At 39.0% G+C, this 25,944-nt stretch overlaps 1 protein-coding gene across 1 annotated transcript; it reads left to right on the plus strand.

Annotated features, from left to right (window-relative positions):
• Positions 1 to 19,751: 19,751 nt before the first annotated feature.
• LOC134629294 (CCN family member 1-like) lies at positions 19,752 to 25,923 on the plus strand. The gene is made up of 6 exons (XM_063476518.1): positions 19,752 to 19,867; positions 20,789 to 21,002; positions 21,467 to 21,714; positions 22,133 to 22,277; positions 23,263 to 23,444; positions 24,314 to 25,923. The coding sequence occupies exons 1-6, from the start codon at positions 19,817 to 19,819 to the stop codon at positions 24,617 to 24,619; spliced, it is 1,146 nt and encodes a 381-aa protein (XP_063332588.1). The 5' UTR covers positions 19,752 to 19,816; the 3' UTR covers positions 24,620 to 25,923.
• The last annotated feature ends 21 nt before the right edge of the window (positions 25,924 to 25,944 follow it).

A 25,944-nucleotide genomic window follows, 5' to 3' on the forward strand; every position in this document is an offset into this window, starting at 1 on the left:
TTTTATAGTATTTTGCAGTACTCTGACAATGCATCTTAAAACAGCATTGATGTCAGTTTATATTTCAATAACCTAGATCTTACTTTATGCTTTTCCCCTGAATATTCACTTCCTATATCTGTCAAATCACCATTATTCATACAGTTTGTCGATTATTGATGATCACATTTTGGAGTGCAGCATTTCTTCCTTTACATTTTTTTCACCTCTGCTGGTTTTTGAGATTCCTGAGTGGGTCATTATTTATAATCAATGAGCCAAAATTTGTTGTTGAAAGCCTTGACTCAGTTGTAAATCTTGCGCTGACCATGAGCCTCTTTGCTGCCTACATGTGTAATTTACTGGTTATATTAATTGGCCTGGATTATGGAGACTTAAGGACGGGTTTCTTCCCGTGAAGCATATTTATAGCACTGATGTTAGCAGACGCTTAAAACTAGTGGCATGAAGTCAGGGGTAGTGTAAAGAATGTTTAAATAAATTCAGCAAGTAGGTTTTTAGCATAATTATAGTATGATGCATGTGAACTTTACAACCAATATTTAAATAGTTCTACCTGAATACTGAAAGTATTAATGTTAAATGAGCCAAAGTGTTTATGTCTTTAATTTGACAAGCCATAATTTTCCTGTAAATGCAGCACACAGAGAGGACCTAATTGATCCAGTTATATGAGAAAATGGTGCATGCGTTATTAAGATTTCTTGGAATCGGATCTAACTTACATTTGCATTCGGTGTTTCTTACTAAAAAAGCATTTTGTGTATCTTTTGCTGAGTGGTGGCAGAAGTATAATACAGTATATATTGCAAAAATAATTCAGTGTATCTCTGGGACATGACCAACCACTCTCACGGTATTGTTCAGTATAAAATAGATGCACCTACTTATCAATTTTCTTCTACTTTTCCAATTCAGGCTTGCAGTGGGACTGTGTTGAAGCATAAAGTTGTTCATACAAAATATTTACTTTCAACCTCAGAAACTGAAACTGTTTCTGAGGAAACTGAAACTGTATAAGGCAAAAACAAAACTGTTTTTGTGCATAAGGCAAAAACAAAACTGTTTTTGCCTTATGCACTGTATACTGCACCTACATTGTCCTGGCAAAATAAAAAATTAAAAAAAAAATGAGGGATGACTCAAGACTTACAGATATATACCAAGTGTTTGTTAGGAAGGTTTACTCTGTGTGAAACTGTCAAAAACTGCAGCCAAGCTTTGTCAGAAGTAAAAAACGTGTTGACCCTCTTCCCCGTAGAAAAAGCTCCGATCAAAGATCATGTCTCAACACTTTGTATCGATTTGTCATTCTATTGTTGAAGTGGGCACAGAAAGCAAAATAGAAAGTAAATGTAACTTTGCAAAGGCTTAAGAACTGAATCTTCTATAACCGCAAGCTCCACTTGAGCAATAAAATCATTTCCTTTTGTTTTTGATCACACTGCAGGGCACTAATTTGCTACATTTACATTACTATTCACTTAAAGTACTGACTTTGCTGTGTTCTAGTCAGCTGCTGTGTTAATTTGATACAGTGTAATTGAATATACTATATTTATATGTAATGAAATTTGATACTGACCTGGTGCAAACTAAAGATAAAAGAGTTTCCTTGACCCATGGGTAGGAATAAAGGATTGTTTTTTCAAATAACTTATTAGTCGATCCCATTTTTAATTCATATCCTGCCCTCAATACATAATTTTACACTACATTATTTAATGATACATGTCAAACAATGCATAAACAAGCAGTAATGAAACAATATTCAGAGCAGTAGTACAAGGAACTGCATAACGTGCCCAGGTGCTTATCGGTTAAAAAAAACAGGAACGTGGACAAAAACATGTGAGCTAGTCAACAACAGAAGACAAAAGAGACAAAAGAGTGAACAGGTATTGAGTTTTAGATGTGCATAACATTCAGCTGGAAGGACCATCATTTTTCATATCAACAAGGGATAGCATTAGAGGTTATTTATGCAACTTATTGAACAGAAATTTCAACCAACTGTGCAGCTCTCCTGACCACCAGGTGGTGTTTTAGCACCATTTCTCTAACATTTCTGTGGTGAAACTGCATTTTTTTTTTTTTTGTGACTTGCAGTTCAAATAATGTACTTACAAGATTAATTACCTATTTTTTACAGTCAGTGAACATGAAGATAAAGATGGAGTGAATTAAACTGAACCTCGGACATTAACCAGGGAGGCTCCGGAACAACAGACATAACATTGTCCAACAATAAGATCATAGTCCCCTTTAGACCCAGCAACACCCGTTGGTAATGGGTAATGATGTTGTGTGTTGCAGTGAGGATTGTTCAGACCTTTACATAGGAGAGGTCAACAAACCACTCCTTAGGTGCATGGCACAACATAGGAGAGACATTTCAGCAAGATTCAGTTGTACATCTACACTCTTTCAAGAATAGCAATGTTCACAGTTAAAAGTGAGTTTTTCCTTTGCCAAGTGCCCGCTCATATGGGGTTGTGTGATTATTGAGGTTTCTTTCTAATATTGCAGGATCTCTACCTTAGAATAGAAAGCTGGATTACTCTTCATATTATCCCAGTCACTCATCATCTTTCCTTGTTCCTTCTCGGTGTGTGTTGGTTGGATTTCCTTGTCTTCATTGATCTCTGAAAAGAAAGTACTCTTTTCCTGCCTGCATGCCCAGGTACGTCTGGCGGCACCTTGAGTGTATTTCTATCTCCTGGTCTGAGTTTGATTCCATTAAACCTGATCATTCATAATAGTTTTGTCCTGCAAATGATTTTTTTTTACCTTTAACTACACTTTGTGTAAGCTGATCACCTCCTTAAAATAATGTAATTCAGCATACTTTACATAATGAGCCTCAAACAGTTGATTTGTATCTGACCTGATTTTACATCGTCTGTTTACACTCTCACATCATAAAAACTGTATATAATATAAACACTGTGAGACTCTGAATATAATCTTTAAAAATTAACTAAACTGATGCTTTTGTGTATTTATTGATAAAATATTAAGTCAACCTCAATATAATGAAAATGGAAAATGAACTTGGCAGCACGGCACGGTGGTTAGCACTGTTGCCGCATAGCAAGAAGGTCCTGAGTTCAATTCCACCATCAAGCCGGGGTCTTTCTGTGTGGAGTTTGCATGTTCTCCCCGTGTTTGCGTGGGTTCTCTCCAGGTACTCTGGCTTCCTCCCACCGTCCAAAGACATGCAGCTTGTGGGGATAGGTTAATTGGTTAATCCAAATTGCCCATAGGTGTGAATGCGTGAGTGAATGTGTGCGCGAATGGTTGTCTGTCCCTGTGTGTTGGCCCTGCGACAGACTGGCGACCTGTCCAGGGTGTACCCCGCCTCTTGCCCTATGACAGCTGGGATAGGCTCCAGCACCCCCCACGACCCTGAAAAGGATAAGCGGAAGCGAATGGATGGATGGAAAATGAACTTGTGAAATTGAGATTAAAACATGACTTATTGTCAATACTTATTTCTATGAAAATCTAATTATTTAGGGATCAGTTGCTCATACACAAGAGATGAGGTACCACAGTTTAAAACGACTACCTGTTAAGTTGGATGCCATGTTTATAATAGCGAATAAACTGAAATTATTTTTAGAAATATTTTCCTTTCACACATGCATCATTCATTTGTGAAAATGTGCTGTTAGCATGCACATGTATTATCAAACAGTAGCAAAAACTCCTCAAGTGTGGCATAGTTTAATGTGCAAGATAACCTTCAGTACAGCAACAACAGAGTGTGATATTTGCTGATATGTGTGCCTTAATCAAGCTTGACTGTGTAATTAAGTTATTTCAGTATGTGGAGCATATAAACACATGCCAAAAGAAACCTATAGTCACATGAGAGGAGGGGTTATATAGCAAACAATCCAGGCAGCTCTGACACTTGATGAGATTACAAGAGTACAACGTCAGCAGAAAAAAAAATACTGACACAACCTCAGCAATACTGGAAACACACCTACTTCGCTGCCTGGCAGTCTGCCAATCATTGGGTTCTCCAGCTGACTCCAGTTATGGCAGCAGACCTCAAAAATCAAGTCCAGCTGTCAACCAAAGCCTCCCAGCTCAGTGCAACAAGTCATCCAAATTAAATGACAAAATATGTTGTTGGCCCATGCCCTCCAGGACAACGCACAGGAACAGCAGCAGAAATCTGTCCAAATCCTTTGCTAAAGTAAAAGTATGTGAGAAGCTGCCACTTTGTCCCACTGTGAATAGTACAGCAACAAATTAATAGCTAAATATAGCTAAATATTTTTAGCATCAGTAAAAAAACAAAAATGTCACTTCTTTTTTTTTTTTAATGAAATGTTTTATTGTTTCAATACCTTAATAAAAACATATTTGTTAAAATAGCTTATGTAATTTCTCAAGAAAAAGAAAGATGTCCCTACGTGACTTTGAGTATTATCCTTGGAAATTAAATATTTCCTTCAATAATTTTTAAACCTCAAAGCAAACACTTAAAGCCCTCTGAGAGAGAAGGAGTCTAGTGTGCTTCAGTTTACTGACTTAACAATCAACCCAGTGTTCATTAACCTCTTAATACCGTCTCTGGGTGATACCTAAAATAATTTCAAAAATGTCTGTTATCATTCAGACAACTGACTGCTGAATCACTGGATTAACACCAGGATAACACAGAGCAGCAGTATTTGATGCTCTAGGATAAAAACATGTTAAGAGTACTGCTTCCAGATCAGTCTAGTTTGAAGTGACAACATGCCTTAAGTCTGTTCTTGAAAATTATAATTTAGATACATATCTCGAGGCTACATCATGGTGACAGGTGCCCTTGAGATAGGCCTTTATCAGACAGTGGTTGCACTTGTACTTGCAAATATTGGTGAGATTGTGTGTAGCCGAGCTACAGGAAGGGTATAAATGTGTCTTGAAGCAAATAAATTAAAAAATCTTGTGCACAGAAAGGGAGGGAGATTTTTTGTTGTTGTTCGTTTGCTTTTGTTTTGAAATTAGATCAGATTACACTTCATCTGTTTGCAAGGAAATTTGTTTTAGAGGCTATAATAAAAAATCTTCACACCTCATAACTGAAAATATATAGGTCTTACATTTAATCAAGGGAGGGGGGGTTGGCAGTGTTTGCTTCGAAAAGGCATGAAAAAGATGAAAGCAAGGTTAGCTGCTTTTGTAGCTAAATCTTCGTTAATTTCAGATATGTGTATGAAGCATCGAATAGAACACTTGCCTTCTGACTGACAGCTGCTGAGGCTGAAAATCCTTTTTCACGTTGCTCTTTTCCTTCTGTGTCAACACCCAGCTAATACCTCAGTTTTGTGTGCATCAACCTCTGGTCCACCTGCTGTAAATCTATGTTTTATATTGAAAGAGAAGAGCTTCTTCATAGTACCTTTATCCTCTTTTTTCAATCTAACTGTGCAGGCCTTAACAGTAGCAAAAAGCACTGCAGGACTGGTTCTTTTTGTGTGTGTTTTTACTAGATAAACTATCCTTTTTAGTCTTTTTAGTCTCTAAAATTCTATTTTACAATTCTATTTCAGTCAACTCTCTTTCTATTGATCATATACACATAGGTTCTCAATAAAAACAATAAGTATAAACGAATATGTGCATAAAGTGTGAGTACCCTGAATTTGTTCATTCTCTCCTTTACAAATTTAGAACCACGTCAGACCATGCATGCAAACAAACAATGAAGGCCTAGCTGTCTTACAAAATTTAACCCACATCTTTGAATTGAATACTATTACTGTTACTATAACTACTATTACTAATAACAGAATAGAATAGCCCTTTATTGTCATTGTGCATGTACAACGAAATTATATGTGTGATTTGCGGGGTAATTGGAAGGTGTTTGTTTTTTGTGCAGGGTAAGGGCATTTCAACACGATATTCACGCAAAGCATATAAAGCATATCTCTACCTACTTACCCTAGCACAGGGACTCTTACACTTTTTTTCACACATACCCCCAGCCCACACACCTTCACCCCCACATCCATTCAGAAACTAATAACAACCCACCTTACAATTATTAGCAACAAAAAAAAACCCACATACATTCAGTGTTACGACTACATTGTTAAAACATGTCCTCACAAGGATAGTCAAACAATTAAAGACACTCTGTAATCAGGATACCTCATGAGACATGTCCTTGTGGTTAATAAGTCAGGTTGAAGTCCTCATCAGTTATGATGCACACACACACACACACACACACACAAATATTGTCCCAAAAAATGTCTTTTTTTCCTTTTTTTTTGGCAAAAAACCCCCCCAAAAAATTCATCAAACGTTTTTCTCCAAGCAAATCATCACTTTATGAACTACTTTTAAGCATCAGCTTTTCACATCAAAGGAAATCAAATCCATTCGCAAATGCCCTCATTTCTACCATGGTTTAATTTCAGGTTTTTAAAAAAAAAAGGGAAAGAATGCAGAGCTCAGTGTGCCAATAGCCTTCATTCCCACTAAATCCATCAAATTCCTCTTTCATCTGCAGGTTTTTTACTAATAATACTGGTGGCATTGAACCTGTGTGTGTGTGCGTGCGTGCGTGCGTGCGTGCGTGCGTGCGTGCGTGCGTGTGTGAGTGAATAAAAAGATTTCTGTTTGTCCGTGAAACTCAACACTACAAATGGAACAACCTTGGGCCTACTTTGGTACACCAAATGGTAAAACTTGGGTTTAATATGGTACAAGGTCACTTACAATTAAAATAAATACAAATAGAATCTCATTTAATCAATAGTCTTGAGTAGCAGTGATATCTTTTCCTCATCTGTGGGAAATTGATGATGTTAGAAGCTCATCATCATCTAGAAACTCTCATATCATGTTTTTGTATAGGTATTAAATTGCTAGCAATCAGAGCAATCACAAATGATAAACAGTTTATAAAGATAAGATAAGATAAGATAAGATAAGATAAGATAAGATAACCTTTATTAGCCCCACACATGGGAAATTTGTTTTGTCACAGCAGAAAGTGGACAGTGCAAAGTTATATAGCAAAAATTAGAGAACACTGGAATACAATAAGAATAAGATACTGTACACAACTGTACAGAATAGAATAGAATAAAATAAAATACTATATACAATAGGATAACAATAGAATACAAATGCTATATACAACTGAGTAAAAATACAACTTTGTCAGAAAAAGAGTATTGCAAGTATTGAGATTACAGTTTGTTAGAAACACATCAGTATCCAAACTTTACAGTTTCACTGACTGAGCAAGTTCACTAAGCTTAAGTAAAACAAGGAAACACTTAAAGATTAATCCAAAAAAGCGTAACCATATTTTTGTCAGTGAACATCACCATCATCAAATAAGAATACAATGATGCTAACTAGGAATCTTAAAAAAAAATAGAACAAGTATTGTAAAATAAAAAAATAAATATAATTAAGGCAATAAAGTTTTGCAAAACTGGGAATTCCGTTTGAATCTTGTTTGTTTTTACAAACAAGAACACAGAGACAAAGACGAGGTCTATTTTTGGTCATGCTACCGGTAATCCCACTCATGAGTCCATTCTTACATGTGCTGTTTGTATGATACTGAAAAGCCTTCCTTTAACCGCTGATCACATAATATGACTTTGACTCTAAAACAACCCATCGCTGCGATATTGACTCATTCTAAGAAAAAAACAAAACAAAAAAAACAGGAGGTTCTGAAGTTATGACTTTTTTAGTGTGCTAAAAAAGAAGGCTTCACTATGTCCTTGATAAATGTTTTGTCTTCAGGGTTGCTGCTTCTCGAAGTAGCTCAAGGTGCCAGGGTGAGTGGAATACACTGTTTTTTATGGCCTATTCTTTGTCTTCATTTTAAATTAAACATTCCCGCTCTGCCTTGTAAATTTCCCCTCACATGCACCGAAGCACTCATGACTTGTACGGAGTTTGCTCATTCTTTGATTTATTCATGGCTTCCTGCTCCTGCGTGGAAAGAAAGGAATGGAAGTAACGTCGTTTTGGCATCATTTTTGTCTCATCCCTTGATTTTAGTATCAGTTTCACTCTACTCAGTTTCCAAACACAGCAATGATTTTAGACAATGTGACTAAGTTTCTCCAACCAAGAATGTCATTTTGAAGAGCTCAGTACATGCACAGCAGAGACAGGCTGTTTTATTGTTTGTTTGGGTTTTTTTAACAGAAGAAATGTTGACAAATTAAAATCAAGATGCCTGATGCCCATACAAGAATGTCCAGGGCCCAGGTTAACAACAACCACCAACAATGCCATTGATGACCAAAAAAAATAAGATACAAGGGATAAGGCGGTGACGATACACTGCCTTTTATTTTTTTCAGATTGTGGGACATGCTCAGGTGTCATTTACATTTAAATGTACATTGTGTGATTGCACTGCAGTGTGTATAAGGAAAAGATGAAACCCTGTCTCTGTTTAAACATGGTCTCTGGTTCCAAGTTAAAATATTCTATGGGTAGAGAGGAGAACTAGATTCTGATTATTGAAACCACAAACACACACATTTCTGGCTCTCTGGATCTGTGATCCATAGCACAATTCAGTTATTCTTTTTCCTTTACTGCGTGTGGTTAAAATGCTTTTGGTCCTGTATGAATCATATGAATGTAGACATTCCAACAATGGATTTTGGCCACTACAGTTTGTCTAATAACTCATCAATGCTGTGAGCACTTTGTCCAAACTAATGTTTCCACTTTCTTTTTCCCAGAGTCCTGGCTTTTTCCTTTAACGAAGTGTTTGTCAGGCTACTGTATATACCATGCATTTTTACATTCTACTTTTATTATCTATTACATTAATTTTTTTTCATTCCTTTTATGCCCTTGTTTTGGTTTTGGTTTGTGGTAAATTTTGACTCATTGTCTCAAAATGTTCTCATTGGCCCATAAGTTCTACTAAGATTTCCTTCTAGCCTATGAAAAAGCTTAGAGCTTTCTGTTCCGGTCTTGAATTAGAGTAAGGGTGAAGTGTTTCCTTAATAGAGGCAAAAGACGGAAAGTCTACTACATACATGTTTCATCTGACCCAGTAGTACAGAACTTTGTATTTCATCTAAAGAAAGGATTTGGATGTGGATATTATCATATTTATACTGCAGGATTTGTTTAGCATATACGTTCTGTGCAATTAAACATTGAATTTGTGAAGAGTTCATTAATGTTATTTGCTTTCTCAATCACATCAAAAGATCAGGAGCACTTCTGTGGTTTACAGCACCAGCGGTTATCAAACTGGTTCAGGATGAAGATGATTATTTAATATGTTATAGAGTATTTGTTGCGACAAAACAAAACCTGTAAAAACATTCATGGTCTAATCATGTCTTGGCTAAAAAAAAATAAGTTGCCAGGGTGCTGCTGCTTTACAGCTGATCTGTGTGAGCTGCTTCTGTGTTTCCAGTCTTTTAGCAAAGCTATTCATTGTGTTAGCCTAATATAGTCACGAGAGTGGGTTCAATTTTCCCATCATTTTCTGATCCTAATGACTACTCTAGGTACATTTCCAAAAATAGTGCTATTCTTTAAACTGCCTTTTTGTAATATGAAAGAGTCACACGCTGAATCTGTTTCACACCGGATTGGTTTTCTATCTGCCATCTGAACCATATCAGAGTTATAGAGTTTGACTTCATTTCCTTTATAATATAAATGTGATGAACTACGGTTTAACTTCTCAAATGATATCACTGCAATCTAATGTCTCTAGCTTCTCCAGCAAAGCTTGTATGGTCTTTTGTTGTCTTCACTGAGAACAAAAAAAATGATGCTGTGAACCTGTCAGGCAAGACACTCAGAGGAATGAGAAAATTCCACGGGAATTCCCCACCGTAGCTGCATAGGAAGCAGATGGGAGGAGGGTAAGGAAGCTGAGAGGAGTCATTTATCTTCATAAGAAGCGCATTCCAGTGGGGTCGGAACAAGCGGAGAAAGAGAGAGTGGGAAATGCAGGGTGGAGTGAGAGGACAGAGAGAGAGATGTTGGTTATCTGCAAATGCTGCAGACTGACATATCTGTGTTAGTCTGTCTGTCTCTGCTGAAGAAAGGTTGCATTTGTTGTCAGCTTGAGGTGCATTTCAGTGCAGATGGGGAGAAAAGGATGTGTGCTTGTGGGGAATAGGTGGGAAGGAGAATAGATGGCGAGTAGCAGTTCAGAATGGGATGCATGGCTGGGGACAGATGGAGTAGGAGGAGGGGGTTCTGGAGTAAAAAACAAGAAGTGAACTTTACCGTCACAACATGCATGCAGTTTTACACCATCTTGGAATCTTGATATTATGCATAATTATTTTGATAGTTTACTGAAAGTGTAGATGGTTGTTGACACAGTGAAATAGAGAATGTTAACAGAGAAACTGAAGCTGGGAAACTGAATTTAAAGACAGCAGCTAATCTTGCTAACATCACCATGTTATGCTCATAATGACCCCCTATGAGCAATCACTTGGTGACAGTGAGAAAGAAAAACTTCCTATTAACAGGAAGAAACCTTCAGCAGAACCAGGTTCAGGTACGGGAAGCCATCTACCATGAAACCAATAAAAAGCCATGGATTACCAAAGCTGATCCAAAGGAAAATGTTAAAACATATATAGAGGTCTCGCCTGATTTCATCCACACATTGCTTGAGAGATGTCTGCCATACTGGATGTGTTGCAACCGCTTCTTGTAAGCGGAAAATATATATTTCCTAACTGGTTTGTGATTGGTTTTTGGAAGTTTGACTGTCGCCAGATAAAATTATTGGCAAATATGGTGCTGTAACAAAAACCTCCTTAAGATTACTTTGTCAGTGAGACAGATTGTCTGCAAATGCTAGCTACACTCCTCCAACATGTTCTAAAGGAACTTTTACTCGAAGGCAATTGGTCTCTTTTTCACTACTGCTTGGGCCGTTTGTCTGAATGAAAACTATAGGCAACCCCAACAATCTGGTAGCAACCAAAGCAATCACAAAGAGGTTTTTGCTGCCTTTGGCATGCGCAAGTTCTCCCTCACAATCGGTTGTTGCCACATGGGCAGAGACTGGTCTCTAGACCTATGTGACTGGGGCTTATCCAATTGACCTTACAGTGTCACCGTGACTTGATTAATTAAGGTCACATGGTTAGCTGTCAAATGTCTGCAAAACCTCAATACTACAGTGCACCTAGTAGAATTTCACAAACACACACACCCATCACTGATGGCAGATTTCTCATCCAGGTGTTCATCTGCTGTTTGGAGAAACACTGAGATTAGTGTCTGCTCACCACCTGAGCCATGGCCACCAGTGGTCAGAGTGATGGAGTGGCTCAGTGAAGGAGGAGCCTTATCGTGTTATATTAAACAGAAAAATCCAGAAGCAAATTACTGAGAAAGATATTAATAACCAGACAGTAGCATATGGTGCTGAAATGAAATGCTCCAACCAGTATTTCTTGGGAAGATGACTCATTCCCGCCAGCTTACGTTTACATTCTCTATCTCTGCTGTAATGAGTGTGACTGAACCATAGTTAAAAAGCATGTGGCTTAAATCCACTAAAAATCTTTACACAACATCTATTGGTTACAGTGTACTATACCAAACCAGCCTGAGCAGCATTTTCTGTCATTTTTTTTCTCGAACCAGCACCAAGTGATCTGTTTTCCAATGTAATTTTCTAAATTTCATGTAAGTGGGTATTAAATATCAAGGGCTAAATCCTGTGTCCACCCTTACAGCAGCTTATGAAGAACAAGCTCCCATATTTGTGCCTTTCAAACCCAACACTCCCATATGGGAAATGAAGGATCTAGCAGCCGGCCAAAGGGTAATCCCCACCTCCCAGATGACTGGGATATTTAGGCTTACAAGTCTTCAGGCAGTGCTGCTACTCTACCTGGGAAAAGCTTTTTCCTTGCCTGTCAGTTGGCTGCTGTGAGCCTTAGTGACTGCTAAGAAGGAGGGGGCAGACTAATCAGGAGACCATGGGTGATGGGAGACAAGAGCGTGCTCTGAATAAAACCGGGTTCAAAGCCGCTGTGCTCTGCTGTCACAGTCTGGAGAAAGATAGGAGAGGGAGGCATAAGGGAAAGGGAGTCAGTGAGGTTTAGTGAAAGGAAATGAATTGAAAAACCAAGAATGGGGAGGGGGAACGAGTGATATAAACAGAGAAGATAAGGACCGAGAGTGAGGGAGAGAAGATCCCTCATCAGCTCCACCACCTACTCACAGTCTGTTGATAAGAGTTTAATTAAAGATCAGGGAGGGTGAGCAGGCAAAGGAGAAAGGAGATGAAAGTAACAAAACATTCATTAGTCGTGCAGCAGGAAAATTTTCCAATAAAAATCATTTGATATGGACGTGATCTGTAACCCATGATTGCCTACATGGTTTGCACATTCCTGCCCACGACTGGTCAAAACGCTCCTTTTGGACTTTGAAAACAGTAAGCCGAGTAGTGTTGAGCTATCACCAGGAGGATTCATGGAGCTCTTTTGTGTATCTGCCTATTCAATGGAACGCAATCGAATCTTAAATGGCAAAAGATACTTTTCCTCATATTGTAGCGTTTGGCTCCATCTTGTGGAGCATTGGGAAAGAAAACGGTCTCTGCTGTGCATTATCTGCAAAAGCCTCATAGACATTCATGCCATTAAGAAGCAGCCCTGTGTTTGTCTCAGTTCAGGAAAAATTAAAGGACTGGTCTAAGTCAGCTTTTTTTTAATCACCATTTAAATATTTTTTAAATCTTTGATTTCAATGTTCTGTGTGTATGGGTTTTTTTTTTTTTTTAAACTTCCACAAGAGGGAGAAGTTGCTTCAAGTATTCAAGCAGTTCATGGACTCAGTAGGGCAGGCACCGTCTCTTCTCCTCAAAAACCCGAGTCTTGCTTTATTATGTAACTTTACAATGTTTCAAACTTCACACTTCATTAACACCAGAACCATCTGTCAGTGTCAGATTTAGCACATATTCCATTGCACATTATAATATCATATGAGAGGTGTGGTGTATCCACACTGTATCACCCGAGTTCTCACGCACAGCCTCTGTGTCTGTCGAAGATAATCAGTGCAAGAGTTTTGTTTTGGTTTTTGGGGTTGTTGTTTTTTTTAAATAACCTTTATTCTTCCGCTGTTTTCACTGCATCAGCAGAGAAAACAGTGTATCTGTCATCTCCACTTGCACTTTCTCTTCCTGTGTTTTCTTTAAGCCTCAGTTTCATTCTCCCATCTGTACCTTTAAATCACCTTTTCTATCATGCGCTTCCTTACATATGTCCATATGTGTTTATAAAAGTCTGTGACCTCTGTATCGTGTAATTTGGTTCATGTGACCTTAAAGGTGGTATGGGCAGTAATCCCAGCTGTCTGTTTGTGTGCGAAATACCATACCACCAGACTGCCATGTACCCCGTCATGGCAGAGCAGACTAGTCAGCGGGGAACTTGCTCACTCCTCCTCTTGAAAAAACAAATTCTCTTACTTCGAAACACCTGTCACCACAACCCTTCACTTCGCCGCACTTTCCCTGCACACATGAACATACTTCTCCTGCCACCCTTGTGCATAGTTTTATTCGCTGTTCTTTCCTTTGGATGTTTCCTTATTTTCCCACATCAGCCTTTTCTCATAAAGCTGTCAATCATATTATATATTTTATGTATTGTGCTGCCAATAAAATTGCCGCTCAGCCACATGAGAGAAAAAAATATATAACAGTATAGGATCATTCAGCAGCTGACATCACTTTGTTTTTTTAGTGAGTGCACTATACTGCATGTTCTATACATTTCATTATTGTTTTTCCTTCAGGGGCATCGGTTACATAAAGTTAGTCACTGAGTGGTAACGTAACACTGGATTATACTTTGCTTGAGAATTTCTATTTTCCACCACTTAAGATATTTTTTTTTAAATTAACAACAACAACAACATACTATTTTTGAACTCTCTGCACTGTCCCAAAGTCATGAGGAACCCCTCATTTTTTATTTTTTGCTATGAAAAGGGTAGTAGTGATCTCTACAATGATTAAGGCAAAAATAGAGTTTTTATCATTTTAACGAGCAGTTGAAAGGCAATATTTGTTATGGCCACCTTTATTAGTCAACACAGCCTGAACTTTCTTGGCAATCTTTCCTGTAAGTTCTTTGAGTAGTCTTCAGGAATGGTTCTCCAGGCTTCTCGAATGACATTCAAAGCTCTTCTTTGGATGTTGACTGCCTTTTGTTCCCTTCTCCGCTTCAGTAATGTTGTTTGGGGCTTTGAGGAGGTCAGTCTATGACTAATAGTGTTCCACTGTGTTTTTCTATCCAGGTTTTACTGCATATCTGCGACCAGTGTGTTTGGGATCATTAGTGTTGGGATCACCATGTTGAGAAATGAAGCTGATGTCAATCCAATGTTTTCAGATGGTATTGCATGATGGATAAAAATTTGATGGTACTTTTCTGGGTCCCCAACACCACTGACTGGAATGCAGCCACAAAGCATGACAGAAGCCTCCACCATGTTTGAACGATGATTGTAAACACTTACAGTACTCTTCTGACCTCTTCCATATGTGCTGACAATAATTTCAACCAAAAAGTTCAAATTGAGTTTTTAGGCCTGCTTTTAGGTCTTATTTTGTCCCCCACTTGTCCAGTTTCCTCAAATCTTTTAAGGACACACTATCCCAAGAAATGCCAAGTTTGCAAATAATAGCTCTTTAGGAATCAGGCTCTTTGTGCAACAATACTATTTTAGGAGTTAGGTGCATATTTTATGCTGGAATGATTCATAGATAAGTATTAAGCATTCAGGTACAAGGGATGGACTAAAAAACTTTGAAATATCTTTATAAATCCTGGAGAACTATAGCTCAAGACCACTTCTGCTCCTTGGAAGTGAAATGTAAAGAATTGAGGGATGGCTCGACACTTTTGCGCCTTTTATGTTCACTTTTATTGAAAGATCTTGGCATACATACTAAGTAAGGTGCTGAAATAAAATACTTGAAAAAAGCAAACAAACTGTAGACACAGACATCCACACACAGGGCGGCCACCACAAAGTTAACATTTCTGTAGTAATCTAATAATAAAAAATGCAATATTCTGTTTGTGAAAGTAACAATTCTTCATTGTGAGTTCTTTAATTTTACACTTAAGTATATTTATTCTCTGATATTGTGTTATTCATACTTTTGCTCTGTGGAGGACAGTAAAAAAGTACAGTCCATTTTGGGGTAGATCTGCTTTACTTAATTGTTTCATATTTCATGCAAGGGGAAATGTACTTTATTTTAACTACAGTAGTTGGTTTTCATTGCCTTCTCAGAACATTTTATTTATTTTTATCAAACTCTGGGCAGGCCAATATCAACAGTCCCACCAAATGGAAACAACATTGAGGCCTATGTGCAACATCAGATTTTGAAAATGTTCCAATCTAAGACAACAAATTTGTGCGCCACAAATCTTTTTCCATTTTTTCGTCTTCTGGTAATCTTCATACAGCACCTCAAATTTATCTGGTGCCCCTTTCTAGGTGCTCAGTCTTTCGCTTGAGAGCCCCCTGGGCTTATGTTACATAACTGTATTTAAAGAATGTCATTATGGTGAAACTGTAGTCCACTTCCTCATTAAATTAGAAGGAAATGTTTCCCAGTAGTCACTTAAACTCTATTTTAATCTCAGCTTGGAGAAAGGTTATTTATATCTCCCACATTAAAGTATTCTGAGTTAAATGAACATTATAATTCTCTGAAGTAAAGATATTTAGAGGGCTAAAATCCTTCAGATGAACCGCCTTTTTTCAGGGTCACTAAGACACAAATACATAAACAAACAGAAATCAAATAAAAATATAGAACTACTACAAATCCTAATAAAACCTCTCACAGAAAGTTGCCTGCATAAAGTGTTTTCCTGTTTAAAAACAGTCTGATCTCCTTCAGCATTAGCTTTCTATCCTTGTCAAAGTGAAGTGTTCATGCTTCTGATTCTCTCTTATTAGGCATCAGTGGAGACGCTGAGAAAAGAAGTAGTCACAGGACTTTCAGACCTCTCCCTGTACCATGACCACCAGAGGATTAAAATAGATGGGCCATGACTTTGTCTCTCTCGTCATACCATTAGAGCTATGACTGACAGTTTCCGGACGTGGTTTCCTTTTATAAAGCGGGAGCCATGACTCCAGTCAGGAAATTTTAACTGGTGTACTCAATGGAAACACTAGTCCAGTTCTGTCCAGTGTCCACCAGCATCCTTCTTTTTAATACTCCAGCTCTCTACAGTGTGTTAACAATTTAAAATCACAAGTGAGGAAACTCTGTGCCTATTCAAGATGATTATTCATTTTCAAGATTCTGTTTGTTTGTTAATAGGACTTGGTTTTTATATCCCTAAATTGCATCTATAAGATCTGCAGCTTGGGCTCTATGAACTGGTCAACTGAGTGGTGGCACTTTTCTGGGTTTGTCAAGTGGGTGCCCTCCTTCTTCCGCGTTTCGCTGATAGGCCAACAACATCTCCAGAGGGTTCAGTGTTGAATCCAAATGTCCCAGGATTACTCCCAAAACACCGTCTACCCAGATGAGGTGTGTTTTAGTGCCTGTGCTCCATACACTTCAAGATTTTGTTATTCTGAAAACAAGTATATAATCCCGAGTTAATTTAATAATATAAATAAATTACCATATACTGTAAATCAGGATCAGCAAACTGATTCACAAGGCTGCAATCACAACTGGCCAGAATCTGGAGTTGTTTGAGTCAGTGAAGGTCAGGAGGTCAATGAACAAACTGCTTGCCATCATGGACAATCCATCTAACCTACTCCACTCAGCACTAGTGAGGCAGCAGAGCTCCTTCAATCCTGCTGCCATAAAGAGCGCTTCAGGAAATCATTCCCACCATCCTCTGTGAAATTGTACAATACCTCTTCTTGCTGTGACAGGTGTACACACCTGTTAGGCTTGAGATTCCACAAACATATTTCTGTATTATACCTTCTTGTAGCTCTTTCTCAGGTTTATAGTGTAAACATTATTTATTAATTCCATTTGCATTACTCTGTTCAACAATCTCAGCCTTTTAAATTTTCTGTATCTTAACCTATTTTGTATTTGTTGTTTTTATCACTGTTGTATTCAATTAAAAAAAATCTCAGTATGCACCTGTGGCACTTTCACTTTAACTATGTTGTTTATATATTTTAGATTGTTCTATTTTTCTTATTTATGTTGCTGTTACACAAGAATTTCTCTCGTGGGATCAATAATGTATCCATCTATCTATCTACAGAGTCAAACTGTTGTTAGAATATCTATCTGAACCACAAAGCTGGTTTCAAGAAACCAAACCAAAGTCATAAAACTGATCTTAGAAACTCCCATTACTGATTTAAGAGTGGTTTGCCACATGGCTTTGTCAGGACTGAAATCAGCTTAATGAGTCACAAAATTTTGGTCGCAAAATGAGTCACCAGGAAGACTCATGATGGGAAGGAACAGGAAACATGCATATCTTCCTTGTTTTGACTGTTCATGCTGTAGCAACTGGATTAAAACATTAGTTGGGAACCACCAAATAGCCATGAGATGTGCAGCTGTGCTCCCAAGCTGTGCTTGACAAGCAATGAAGAGCATTGCTTGTCAAGTGATTGTAAACAACATCTAATATATGTCACATGGTAGGAGCACACCGTGGGATTAACCAGAAGGGTGGACACCTACAGCAGTGCTCAGTTTCCACAGGAAAATTTCAGAAGGAAGTGGGTTATTTCTTATACAAATATATTATGTGCAGTGCAGTGTGCAGTGAGATTGTCAGTTCCTATTTTCATAGATTGTGACTACTGTTGTGTACAACTGTACGGCAGGCAAGGCAGGACCCAGACGTAGGACTCAGACACAGGGGAATAAACTAAAGGAGACAAGTTTATTTGCTGTAATAAGATACTTGAAAATTCAAACATACAATATACAAAACACAACCCAGGAGGAAACCAGGAAACTAGGGAACTTGGGATAAACAAGGGAAACACTACAAACAGGAACAACTAGACAACAAGCAGAGGGAGAGGGGGGACTAAAATCCACACAGGAGAACGTGAGGATGGGCAACAGGTGGGAACACGGAGCTAATACAGACTAACAGGACAGGGGAAGCAGAACTGAACATACTGTACACAGGACAGGAGACTGTCCAAATAAAGAAGAAGTACAATAAACACAGAGATGAAGACTAAGCCACACAGGCTTGACACAGGGACACAGGGAGAAACAGAGATGGAGACATGACTGACTGGGAAGACAGAAAGTAAACGCTAAACACGGAGACAAGAGAAAAACAAACGTGAAGACAAGACACAGGAGAAGACACTAAGGGAAAAAACTCACAAGTCACAAAAAACTAAAGGTTAACAGAAACATACTTAATACATGACGTAAAAATAACCACAAGCAAGAATCACATTGAATATCCGAAAATAAACAGCATAATGTCCAGAAGCTTGGAAACACTGGGTCATACACCCAGTACCATGACACATATATATACAAATGCACTGAGAAAGGCATCTTAAATTGATACATAAAAAAATATATTTTAGGGGGGGGAAGCAAAGAAATTAGTTCAAATGTAAAATTTATTAAAAATTACATTTTTTTATTTTTGAAAATTAAAGCACAAAGCTTTCATCCCTTTAGCTGGAGGTAAAAAATATTTTGAGTGAGTAGTGATGGTAACACAAATTTAAAAAAATTAAATCCTCTTTAAAGCCTAAAATTAAATGAGCCTATAAACCAGAACTTTACGAGAATACTTTGACATTCATAGCAGGATCCTAACTTTCAAAACAGCTACCTATCACATTACTTTCTTCTAAAGAGGTCTCTGTTTTAGGACAGGCGTGCCTGGAAACCTGTGGTTAAAGAAAGAAAAAAAAGATGGCAGCGAAAGAGGAGACGACCAACATGTGTTACCCTTAAAAAAATAATCTTACTTTTAACCTCAACTTCACCATTCTTTCCAAGTAATCATATCATCATCATTCCCGTGTCAGCACCATGTGGTTAGAAATAATAGAAACAGGCAGTCCACCTGAATTCACAGCGACGCAGTTTGAAAGCAAAACAATCAAAATCTACACTTAAAAACTTTGGAAACACTTATTCTTAGAACATGATGGACACAGACAAAGTCGAGTATTTTCACTCTGCCCCTCATATTATGTTAATATTTGTTTAATGCACTCCACTTTAATTTTCTGCCCTGGCTTAGAAAATAAGAAGGAATTCCTCCTGCTCCCTTATTTCCCCAAAGGTGGAGGTCTTATTAATGTTGCATGGCTGTCTGGCTCAGCTGAGTGTGTTTACTCAGTGTTAGCAGGAATGTGCTAAGTGTGACTTGAAAGGAGCTGTTACAATTTCATTTTTAACTCATAAAACAAACAGAGCGCCCCTGAGATTTTTATCAATGGCTCCATTCATTTCAAAACCCGCCCACCAATCAGCAAACTATCCGCTCGGTAACGTCACGCCCATTGGGGAAAAAAAGGCTCTGGGCTGTTACCTGCACGCTGATTGGTTAGTAGTACGGAGAGAGGCGGGGTCTTACGTAGTCCGTCAGCTATAAATTAGAGTTTAGCTCCTCACCCCTTTAGGAAAAAAAAAGGATTGAAGTCCGAGCTAATGAGAAAAAGAAACTAGAATCTTCATGTGAAATTAATGAAGATCAATAATATTTCCTTCGATTTCTGCTTGAAATTGTTGTTTTAAAATTACTTGTAGGGGTGTTTTTTGTTTGTTTTTTAACTTTTAAGGATAATCATGACATTTCTCATCTATCTGACTCTACTGACAACAGCCGTCATCACACAGGTAAGATTAAGTGTGTGAGTCTACTTAAAGATTAAAAGTACTTGTGACAGTAAAAGTGCACTTAAACTTTGAGCTACCGAGTCTGAACAGCAAACACTCCTTCATGGAAACAAATTAATCCTCATAAGCCAGCAGCAGATTTTACTGTACTTTATCTGGGTCATGTTTAAAGTAATTAAAAAGAGAGAGAGAGAGAATGAGAGAAAAGAAAACGAACACAATAAGGGGAAATAGAGTGCAAGTGAGGTTAATAGTGGCACTGCACCCCCACTTATATAATGACGAATATTTTTTTCTGATGAAGTTTGCCTTTCTGGTAATCAGCTTGTCTACTCATGTCTTATTTTTTTAGAGCATAGTAGCATGCTGATTCCTAAAAAACTGGAACAAGTTGGCTCTAGTACTGAGCCATGACTGAAATCACGAGCCAGCAGGAGGCTGAGTACAAACCCTGAGCTGTCTAGACACTCAGAGAAGGCTGACCAGCAGTAACTTGACTTACTGTAGAGATTTGCTACAATGCTTCATATCTGGATGAATGACCAACAAAAAAAAAATCATAATAATAATGATGATCTGTCACAAACCCTGGGGTGTCTACAAGATAATAGAAATTCAAACATACATGTGCCAGAGCTCATCCACACAATTTGGTATCGTAAGAAATGCTGAAATTGGTAGAATAACAGCCTGCTGATGACAGGCAGTCAGAGGAGATGTGGGAACTTTCCGTTCCAAGTACCAGGAGACTTCTTTACAATTGGGTTATAGATGCAAGCCTGTGGGGTTTATTGTTTTTATTTTTGACTGTTTTATTTTGATAATAATAATAACAGTAATAATGGAAAATGTTACACGCACACACACACACACACACACAAGTCATGTTCTGAGCTTTGTCTGAATATGTGAATCTTTCAGGTGACTGCTCGCTGCCCAGCGGTGTGTGAGTGCCCTGCAGAGCCCCCAGTCTGCCCTCCAGGCGTGAGCTCCGTCTCAGACAGGTGTGGATGCTGCAAGGTGTGTGCTGCACAGCTTAACCAAGATTGCAGCCCTGCGAGGCCTTGCGACCACCACAAAGGGCTGGAGTGTAATTATGGCAATGACGTGACCATGGCCTGGGGCATATGCCGAGGTGAGAAAACAATGAATGCTCGGAGGGAAGAAATCTCAGAGGAGGGGGAAAAAAGCTACATCTGAAGTATTAAAATGAAAGAAAATGTAGTTTATATACTGAGTGTAAAAGAAAAGCCAAAAGGGTGCGACAAAGGTCATAAGAGAAGCTTTCTTAGGTTTGTGATTTAGAAACATGGAACCTTGCGCAGCAGGAGACATTTTAATGAGTAGTAGATGTTTTATGACAGCAACAGGGGGTTTCAGGGATAAAAATACTCTTTCCTTCTGCACCATGCCGGTGCTGCCCCACAAACTATGAATAGCTGGTTCTTCCATGCCTACGAGACAGGGAGTCTGACACTTCCTGCTTCTTTGTATCCACTCACTTTTTGATCTCATTTGTCCTGTGGGATTTTTTTAACGTCCTGTGTCACTGTTGGTGTTGATGAAGTCAGAAGGAGTGAGTAATATGTGTCTTTTCAGCAAAATCTGAGGGACGCACATGTGAGTACAATGGAAGGATCTACCAGAATGGTGAAAGCTTCCGTGCTGGATGTAAACACCAGTGCACCTGCATTGATGGCGCTGTTGGCTGCGCGCCTCTCTGTAGCAACAAGCTGCCACCAGCCTCACCATCCTGCCCCTACCCACGCTTGGTTAGGATACCTGGGCAGTGCTGCTTCACTGTCGACTGCAATAAGGGCACATGGCGCCTTCCACCTAAGCATCAGGTTTGTTACACTGAGTTTGTTAGGAATTTGTGAAACAGTTTGATGATACTGGAGGTAAAAATCACTGTGGATGAACTTGTTAATTGTGTATTGAATTTACAATTTGGCCAAAAACTTTTAAAAAATCAGTTATCAAAAATTATATTTTCTTATTTTTTTTACTATAATTTGGAGTTGCTTTGGCAAACTAATACAAGCCACTGTAGTACAGCTTCTGGTGCAAGGATGCCGAAACCTTTCTGATTAACAGTATCTGTTTCGCTTCCTGAGAGCAGATACTGTTATTAAGTACTTTAAAACACCTAACCCCTTGAAAATCAGGGGTTACACCCACTGTGGGGAAAAGCACACGAAAGTCGGACACGGTCATGGCAAAGATGAACTGCAACCATCTAATCTTGCATATCTCTCTGCACAGGTGCATCCTCCACAACAACACCCGCACAGACCTCGGCACCATCCTGTGCCGCGCCACCCTGAAAATGACCTGGTCCTAGCCAACCAGCTTACAGACGTCAAACCCAGCAGCTGGCACAGTGAGCGTGGCTACAAACACTTGCCTGGTATGCAAACTGTTTCTCACAGTGTAGTTCATATTTTAGTAAGTTTAAGTACTGCTTATTTACATTGGTTGTATAATATTAAAGAGTCTCTGTATAGGTAGTTCAATTGTTCTAGGCTGTGTGAATAAGGTGGTAGAAAGGGCTCTTTCTGTCCTCATGCTGAAATATCTTCAGGCCAGACAGTGGTCATGTTATCCCCGGTGGCAGACCAGCACCTTGCATTACCATTCATGTGCAAATGAATGAATGGGTGAATAAGAGGCAACAATTGAAAAGTGTTTCTTAAATCACAAGGTAAAGTTGTTACATAATGGCAGTACTTTTACTGTACTCTGAGACTATGAGAACAGAGTTTTTCACAATCACAATGTTAGCCTCAGACACAGATATGCTCACACTTGCCTTTCACAAGAGCAACACTGCAGGAGATCCCAAATTTATCATCTGCTTTGCTCTGATTTGCTATCAGTTACTTATCTGTATTTATATTCTTGGTGACCTTCTATCTTGCTCTTAACAATAAACAAAAGACAATTGGGTAAATAAACCAGACCAGCAGATAAACTATCACTCAATAGTAGTGCTAGATTCAATTTAATTCAGGTCAGGTTTACTTATATAGCACCATTTCACAAAAACAGTTGCCTTGAGGTACTTTATATTGTAAGGTTACGACCCTACTATATTAGATAGAAAGCCCAACAATCGCACAACTCCCTATGAGCAAGCACTTTGTGACACTGGGAAGGAAAAACACCCCCATCTGCCACGACCGGTTGGGGATGAATGGAAAGAGAATGAAAAGCCACGAATCACCAAAGCTGATCCAAAAGTGGGGATGAACATCTGAACCAAATTTCATGGCAGTTTATCTCATAGACATTGACGAGGCACCTGACCTCCAGATCAAGAATCTCTGCTCTAATTGGTGTAATTTTTCTCCCTGCCTTTCACCCACCCTCCGTAACCCTCATACATTCCTCAGTGTGGAGCCCGCTGAGGGAGAACAAGTGTGCAGTACAGACCACCGACTGGTCCCCGTGCTCTCGCAGCTGTGGGATGGGTGTTTCTTCTCGTCTCACCAACAAGAACCCTCAGTGCAAGATGGAGAGACAGACCAGAATCTGCACCATACGGCCGTGTCACAGCCTGGCGGTCCCAGCTAAGGTGAGATGGACTGAGCGTGATCTGAACGAAGGAATGAGACAGACGCAGACAGGGACCATAGTTCAAACAGCCGTATCACTGCCGAGATAACTTGTAATAGCAACTTATCTCTCACACAGTACTTTGCTGAATTGTGATAACACTTATTATTTAACCTGTATCTGCGTTTGACTCCGCATGCAAAAACAGTACCTTTAATTTTGCTTGAATGAAAAATTAGATGTTCTGGCACTGAGTAAACATGCTCTTAGTGCTAAAGCCATCTTTATCCAGAGCTTAAGAACAGAGATTATCTTAGCGGTACTTTCGGGAAGCTCCACATCCACTGGGAACTGGGCAGTGCTGATTTACTCAGCAGTGTTTTGGTGGCAGCCCGGCGCCTTTTTAAATATAGTCCCCCACCCTCAGCATTCCTGCCAAGCAACTGTCCATAGCTAGGCTCTGTCTGTGTACTCAAGCCCAGGGAAGTTGTGTGTCTATATTAATCCTACACGTTGGACACGGTAAGAACTCTTTTACTCTGCTCCACTGAGTTAAAAGCTCTGCTGCCAAGAGCTGTCATAGGTGTTGGTGTATTTAACAGCAGAGGACACTCAAATGTTGAATAAATATTTAACCTTAAATATAATCACATTTATCTAAAAATAATCCCTCTCTGATTCCCTGCTTTGGAAGTCTAGTCCTCTTAATGTGAAACAGACTATGAGTGTAAAGCTGCTTTAATCTGCCGCTCTGTAAGGCGCAGGTGGGGGTAAAAACCAGATCTTGTTAGATTATTAATTTATTAATTTATCTTGATTCCAACTAATAATACTCATTTTGACCCAGGTTATAACTCTTATCTCTCTGCTTTCATAACTCAATCACAGAAAGGGAAAACCTGCTCCCCAACTAAGAAAGTCGCAGAGCCAATCCACCTGTCCTATGGGGAATGTGTGAGCATCCGCCTCTACAGGCCCAACTACTGCGGCGTGTGTACGGATGGACGGTGCTGCTCGCCACGCCGCACCCGCACCGTGCCTGTGACCTTTGCGTGCCCGGATGGTGAGCGGTTTCAGAGGCTGTCCATGTTGATCCAGTCATGTAAATGCAGCAATGATTGCGGCCACCTTAATGAAGTGGCCCTCCCTCCTCAGCACTGGATGTACGGAGACACTCACAAGTTCACAGACTAGAATTGAATTGAGGGTCTTTTTTTTTTTTTTCTTGCTTGGCTTTTTTTTTCCTATTTGACTTTAATGTGACGAGGTTTGTTTTCTTAAAGAAGAAAGCCGCTTGAAGACGAGGAGCCATTTTTTTCCTCACCTGGCTCCAAGTGAGTGAAGACCTCAGGCCCCCGCCTCACTGCAGAGACCATAGGCAGGAAGGACTGCCTTGGTATTATTCATCTTAAAGACAACCCATATTATAATATCTGTGACCATGTGCTCCTGTTCAAACTGATGTGGGACTTAAATTAGAGCCCCGAAATACTCTGAACTTCCTGCATTTCCTAAGTCCTGCTTCAGGATTTGAGACTCTCCAATCAGCCTGAGAGGACAAATGCTACAAAAGCAACAAAGCACTTTATTTATTTAGCACTGAAACTTTGTGAGCAGTGCACAAGAATCTGACATGACTGCCTTACCTACAGACGGGTGACAAATGAAAGGGGAGGAAAAAGGTGTTGAGCCACTGTGTGCTGCCAGCACAGCTTCACTGTGCCTTGAAATCTCTAATGGTCTGTTGGAGGGATCTTTCTAATCATTTCCCTCATTTGGTAATGGTGACGGAGAGCCCTGTCATATTGGTCCCAAGCCTCCGATTACAATATTGAGATTTAGTGACTGTAAAGTCATGTTATATCATTCATGCCCTGGATATTGTCAACGGGTTAAAGGTGATCAAGTTTTTAATTTGACCCTTTGCCGCCAGTTTCTTTCACTGTAGGGGTCAAAGATTATAATTTGTCACCCATTTATTAATCTTTAGCTCAACATACTGTAAATACTTCACATCTCCCAGTGCACTGTGACGACTTGCTGACAACCAGCTGAATTAACTTTTGCAGTTTTATGTAGAAACCTAGAGGATGTTATGCAAATGTGGATGACTTGTTTTATTCAAAACAGAAAATCACCATGGTGTTATAGCTATATCTCTCTATATGGCATGATGCCATGTAAAGCACATGAGTGAATTCCCTTGAAACTCACTGTTAGATAAGAGACATTATCTTTAACTGATAAGAATTCAGGAAGAACTGAATCAGAGCCAATTACCTTGGTTTTGCATTTAATACAGCTTAGACAAATTCATTAGCCAAATAAATGTTTTCTTTATGTTGGATCGCAGTGTATTCTGTAAAACACATTTCTTGATTTTGATCTAAGACTGTATACAATCGTTTGTTCTATTACAGATTAAGACACTGTACAGTGTAGCTGTCACCAGTTTTTTGTTGGTCGATCCATGTGATAAAACTGGCTCCTGTGCTCAAGCTTCATGTGACGTTTTATTT

Source organism: Pelmatolapia mariae, linkage group LG6 (assembly GCF_036321145.2).
Source record: "Pelmatolapia mariae isolate MD_Pm_ZW linkage group LG6, Pm_UMD_F_2, whole genome shotgun sequence".
NCBI classification, from domain to species: Eukaryota; Metazoa; Chordata; class Actinopteri; order Cichliformes; family Cichlidae; genus Pelmatolapia; species Pelmatolapia mariae.

What these genes read in the sequence shown, in the direction of transcription:
- LOC134629294 (XM_063476518.1), top strand. Translation starts at nt 19,817, where the DNA reads ATGACATTTCTCATCTATCTGACTCTACTGACAACAGCCGTCATCACA. An exon ending in CAACAGCCGTCATCACACAG is followed by an intron (nt 19,868 to 20,788) that starts GTAAGATTAAGT and finishes TGAATCTTTCAG; the next exon opens with GTGACTGCTCGCTGCCCAGC. An exon ending in GCCTGGCGGTCCCAGCTAAG is followed by an intron (nt 23,445 to 24,313) that starts GTGAGATGGACT and finishes ACTCAATCACAG; the next exon opens with AAAGGGAAAACCTGCTCCCC.